This window comes from Gadus chalcogrammus, chromosome 4 (assembly GCF_026213295.1).
Source record: "Gadus chalcogrammus isolate NIFS_2021 chromosome 4, NIFS_Gcha_1.0, whole genome shotgun sequence".
In the NCBI taxonomy this organism is placed as follows: Eukaryota; Metazoa; Chordata; class Actinopteri; order Gadiformes; family Gadidae; genus Gadus; species Gadus chalcogrammus.
Window position 1 is genome coordinate 27,856,248 of NC_079415.1, and position 6,264 is coordinate 27,862,511.

General features: G+C 46.6%; 1 protein-coding gene across 1 annotated transcript; it reads right to left on the minus strand.

The window, feature by feature from the left end:
• Positions 1-1,529: 1,529 nt before the first annotated feature.
• On the minus strand, positions 1,530-4,992 carry LOC130380966 (uncharacterized; the record flags this gene model as incomplete). Its single annotated transcript, XM_056588388.1, has 1 exon — positions 1,530-4,992. A coding segment is annotated over exon 1 (3,420 nt), but the record flags the coding sequence as incomplete, so codon positions are not given.
• Between the last annotated feature and the right edge of the window lie 1,272 nt (positions 4,993-6,264).

Genomic DNA, 6,264 nt, shown 5'->3' on the forward strand with positions numbered 1-6,264 from the left:
TGTGTGTGTGTGTGTGTGTGTTTGTGTGTGAGATTGTGTGTGTGTGAGATTGTGTGTGTGTGTGTGTCCCTTCAACAACCAGGAAGAAGTGATGAATACGATTATATTATACGGCACAGTTGAGTGATGATGAGATCATGTGCTGCCTGTATGCATGAGTGTGTGTTCAGGGGCATCACTTGATACCGTCGCTCCAAACTCATCGCGTCTTTCCGCAGATCCTAATCTGGGTTTTCGAGTATTTAAGCATTTTGGATGGAGAGCAGAACCTTTCAGCTGGGAGTAGAAACGTTCTCTGCACCATCACACTCTACAGTCCCTTCAGTAGTACCTCCCTTCCCTGTTGAGGATCAACGTTGATTGTCGCTTTGGTTCTGATTCAACACCATCCCCACCTCCACCAGAATCACCACTCCAACACTACCAGCCCGACCATTAGCACCTCTGCTCTGACACCAGCATTACTCCAACACCAGCAACACCGACACCACTGCTCCACCATCATCTCCGACACGTCCACCACCACCACTGTAGCGAACCCCAGCCGGACAATGGTGAAGCTTACAGATGTTTCAGAAGCCTTTATTTACGTTCAGCCGTCAGCCTTGTTTTGAGCATAAATATTCCTTTCTTCACATCTTTCTTCATAAACACCGTAAGAGCTACAGGACAGATAAATAACATTAATTAGCTCTTACACATATACAACTATCGCCATGAAGATAACATTAGCGCGGCTGTACAGCAACAACACATTTAAACACATTTTAAGTAATATAAAGTCTTAAACAAATTAAACACACAATACCTTGTTCCCATTCCAGCTAGGCACTTATTAATTACTACAAATTGTTATGCAGAGCAACCGTTTGTAGCCTGAATTCCTTCCGTAATTACACGTAATAACCTTTTCGCGCGATCTCCTTCAAGTCAAGTTACCTACTGTAGATTCAAACTTCCTGCGTCAAAATAAAAGACCCATGACGGCAAAATACAGTATCAAAATAAAAGCATGGAGAAAGTGGTTATTTTAACAGACCTTCATAAGAATTATTTACACTCCCACCAATCATGAGTCCCTAATGGAACAGTATACAGTTAACATTAAACACGAATGATTTTCTAACAAAAAAAATGACCTTCCTCATGAAAGTGCAAAAAAAACAAATTATGTAAAGAGAGAACAAGTTTAATTAGTCTCCAATAGCAGGACTAGCCTTTGGACAGGGCGCTCGACTTCAGACATCTTATGGAGACGCTCTCCTTTCTTGCCAAGATTCCTGTCACCGAGGCAGATCTTAACTCTCCTTACTAGTCCGTCTTTGTCAATAGTAGTTTCTAAAACTCTACCTAATCTCCACTCGTTCCTGTGTGCATCCTCTCCTTTCATCATTACGATATCTCCAACTTGAAGATTTCTCTTCGGTGCATGCCAACGTTGTCTGCAGAGAGATGTTCGGACAGGTATTCCTTTCGCCATCGACTCCAATAACTGTTCTATGCCGGTATTGAACATGTCGCCACCTTTTCTTGCCATACATGTCCTCTCTGACGAACTCGCCTGGAGGTGGTAAGGCCCTGACAGTTTTCATAGTCAGAAGATGATTAGGTGTGAGTGGCTCAAGACTATGAGGATCACTGAGGTTGTCAACAGTCAGTGGTCGACTGTTGACGATTGCCATAGCTTCATAGAGAAAAGCCCGCAGTGAAGCATCATTTAGCCTTCCAGAGGAAAGAGCAAGCGTGGACCTTAGAACGCTTCTCACCGTCCTAATCTGTCTCTCCCAAACACCTCCGACATGGCTTGAATAAGGTGCATTCATGCAAAAGTCACATTGTTTTTCAGCAAGGAATACAGCCAGCCGGTCTGCATCAACTTCCTTTAGAGCTTCCTTAAGTTCGTTTTTGGCTCCAACGAAGTTGCTACCTTGATCGGACTTGATCTGACGAACAGCACCACGCATAGCAATGAAGCATCGGAGGCCATTGATGAGGGCGTCTGTGGACATGCCATCAAGCATCTCAATATGAATGGCACGGGAGCTAAAGCAAGTGAAAAGTAGACCATACCTCTTGTTCTCCTTTCTTCCTTGCTTCGTGAGGAATGGACCAAAGCAGTCCATTCCACAGAAGGTGAAGGGGGGTGATGGTTCCACGCGTTCGGGGGGTAGATCAGCCATCCTTTGCTCTTCCGTTGGTTTCCGGTGCCGTCTACAGGTGACGCATTGACGAATGTGCGATGCTACTGCCCTGTTGATTCCTGGAATCCAGTAGCCGTGGGACCTGATCTCATTGAGGGTGAGGCCTTTACCTTGATGTTCGATTCTTTCATGGTGATGAGCAATGATCATTTTTGTAATGTGATGATCTTTGGGAATGATTGCAGGGTGCTTGATGGAGTTGGGAAGAGAAGAGTTGCACAGCCTTCCTCCCACCCTGAAGACACCATCTTTATCGAGGAAGGCATCAAGAGAGTGTAGTGAATTGTGAGAGGGTAGGGGGACCCCTTTGCTCAGCAGTTTCAACTCTTCTTGGTACACGTTTTTCTGCAGGTCTTTGATTATGCAATGTTCTGCATCTTCTCGTTCTGTTACAGTGGTGAGGTTGTTTGATCTGTTCTTTCTGATGCGCCTTAAAAGGCGTGCAACAGCTCGAATAGCCAGTGACCAAGATGAGAACTTAGATAAACGATCAACAAGGCTCGCTTGCTCTGTAGTTCTTGTGTTAAGTACCAAAGCACTTCTGACCTCTGGGTCTCCAATTATTAACTCTGGAATTTCATCTGCCGGCGGCTTCATTTCCTTGTGCCACAAGAACTTGGGTCCAGTGAACCAGGTGGATGACAAAAGCTCGCTGGGAGTCAAGCTCCTGGAAGCATGGTCAGCAGGATTCTCATTGGTTGGAACATATCTCCATTGTTGAGGGTCTGAGCTGAGGTGAATCTTCTGAACACGGTTAGCCACAAAGGTGTGGAATCGTCGTGCTTCGTTTTTTATGTATCCCAAGACCACCTTAGAGTCGGTCCAGAAGACCTCCTCAGTGTCAGCTGATCCAAATTCCTCCTTGAGCATGTTGCTCATCTTCACAGAGACAACTGCAGCCGTCAGTTCCAATCTTGGAACAGTTGTAACTTTTGATGGCGAGACGCGTGATTTTCCTACAACTAAGGCACAGTGAACGTCTCCCTCCTCATTTTGTAGTCTCAAGTATGAACACTGACCATAACCCTTCAAGCTAGCATCTGAGAAATGATGCAGCTGTGTCTTCAAAACCTTCCCAAATCCAGCTGGTGAGTAAGTGCGGGGTATAGTGACATTATCCAACTGAGCTAGATCATCTCTCCATTTTTCCCATTTTGGACGGAGCTCGTCAGGGAGAGGATCGTCCCAGCCTGTGCCTCGCCTACACATCTCCTGAAGAATGATCTTCGCTTTGAGCAGAACTGGCGCCACGAACCCGAGAGGATCATACAAGGAGGCAACTGTAGAAAGAATGCCGCGACGTGTTGCCGGCTGATCCTTGAGGCTGACACTGAGACGAAAATGGTCGGACTCCACATCCCATTGAATCCCCAGGGCTCTCTCAAGCGGCAGTTCATCGAACGTGAGGTCCATATTCGTCACATTGATTGCTCTTTCAGAGGGCGGTATACTTTCTAGGACATTTCTCTCATTTGACACAAATTTGTGTAATCGGAGTCCACCCATGGCACAGAGTTCACGAGCTTCTCTGGCAAGCTGAACAGCTTCTTCGGTGCTGCCAGCACTGGTGAGGCCATCATCAACATAGAAATCCCTCATGATAAACTGTGAGCCTTTAGGGTAGAGGTCGCCATTCTCCTTAGCTAGATGCTTCATCCCGAAGTTTGCACATCCAGGGGAGGAGGCTGCACCGAACAGATGCACCTTCATACGGAACTCACTGGGCGGTGAGTTCAAGTCTCCTTGCTTCCACCAAAGAAAGCGCAGGTAGTTGCGATCAGCCTCATCCACATGGAATTGATGGAACATTTTCTCAATGTCACACATCAAAGCAACAGGGTAACGTCGGAAGCGGATAAGAACACCGCTCAAGTTGTTCAGCAAGTCAGGCCCTGAGAGGAGATGGTCGTTCAAGCTGGTTCCTTTGTGTCTGGCAGAGCAATCGAACACTACACGAAGCTTATCTGGCTTCTTTGCGTGCCGAACACCATGATGGGGAATGTACCATCTCTCAACTTCACTCCCACCGTCTTCGATCTGCTCTGCATCTCCCCTTTCGATGATCTCCTCCATGAACTTGACATACTGCTCCTTATACTTTTCATCCCGCTGCAGTTTTCTTTTGAGGTGGTTGAGGCGTATCATGACTGAGTTTTTGTTGTCAGGCATACTGGGTCTGTTTTTGAAGGGTAGAGGCATTTGGTAATGGCCATGTTTGTTTTTCTGTATGCCCTCATTTAGCTTGTTGAGGAAGGTGATGTCATCTTGTGACACTGTTTTGCTGTCTTCACTATCATCCTTGAAGTCAGATTCCAGAATGCGAATAGCGTCGGCCGGAGTTACCGGAGGCAGTACTTTAATGGAGATTTTGTGGCACAGGCGACTTGAGCTCGGCGGATCATAGCTTTGCGATGAGCGCCCCACAATACTCCATCCTAAGTCTGTCCGTACAGCATAAGGTTCCTCATCTCCTCCTAGAATAACCTGCCTTGGTGCCATGGCTCTAGAGCAGTTATAGCCTATCAGGAGCCCTATTTCACAGTCCTTCAGAGGTTGGATTTCTTCTGCTATTTCTCTGAGGTGACTCCATTGCTTAGCCGTCTCACAAGTGGGAATATGAGCACGGTTTACAGGTATGCAGTCCTTTGAGTAGGCAACTGGGAGATCAAACTGAATTGCAGAGCTGTATCCCCTTACACAGAGGCCGAAAACACTCTCACTTGAGAGAACCGTGTTCATTCCACTCATGGTCGTCAGCTTCAACTTCACTGGATACTTGTCAGCATTTAGACTGTCACTCACTTGGTCGATGAATGTTGTATCGCTTTGAGTGTCAAGTAGAGCGTAGACAAGTCTCTCAGCAGTTGGGTTGTTTTTGGATGACACCCACACTGGCATCACCATCGATGTGTAGGATGAGCCTTCGCCTGCAACACTGAGCGACGTTGCAGCAAGCTCTTTGATTTGTCGCTGCTTCTGATGAAGACTTCTCCTTCCCATAGTTGTAATCGTGGAGGGCCGCGGATGTTTTTCCTTTACAGTTGTCGCAACAGTGGCGATGACTGAGCAGCTTTTTGCGCTGTAGGCCGAATTTTAGGCATCCTGTAGCAGAGTTTCTCTCCTTTACATAGTTCCGTCGCTCTACCAACAACATTTCTGTAAACTTGGGACACGCATGAAGCTGGTGTCTATTATCTTGACACGAGAATACATGTTTTTCTCTGTTCTGACCCTTTGTTGAAGATGTCCGTAGCTGCTTGAGTGGTGGAAACACGTGGCCTGGTTTTGTCTTTGTGTCTCTGAGATTTCTCTTTTCAGCGTTAGAGTCTGATGAGCGAAGAGCATAAAGCGACGTAATTGGATTGCAGGGCAATCTCAGCTTCAGTTGACACAATATTGCAAAGTCCTTGAAACTTGGGAATTCTTGCCTATCGTTCAAGGCTTCGTGTGGCTTGTTCGGTTCCAGCGTGAAGCTGCCCAGTCCTGGTAGTTTATAGACAAGCTTCTGGTTTTCTCGCAGTCGTTTAATATGTCGAGACCCTTGACATGAGGCATGGCATCTTGACAGGCATTTAGAAAATCAGAGAAGTTTCTGGAGTCCCTCGGCATCTTTAGGTTTGTATCCTATAGGCCAATTGGTAAGCTTCTCTCTGAATGCTCTCTGAATGGCAAAAGGGCTGGCCGAAGCGACGAGTGAGCGTTGTTCCGGCATCCTGGTAGGCTTCATCATCGTTCGGAAAAAGGGTGCCATCTAGCACCTGTGCGTGCTGGGCCGGCAACATACTTCTTCAATAATAGAGTTTTTCAGCTGGAGTGATAGCTCTTTGGTCATGAGCGAAGAAAACGATGCTTTCCATTCAGTGAATCGTATTGGATCACCATTGAAGACGAATGGCTCTGGAAACAGGGAGCCTATTCAAGGCTATGCTGTCTTGAAAGACCTGAGCCAGTGAGGAAATGTCTTTATGAGAGGGTGTTGCAACATAGGGATGGCGAGACGGCAGTTACAGGCACGTTCGTTGCTTCCTTATCCTTTCAATGTTGAATGCAGTCAGCAGCTTAT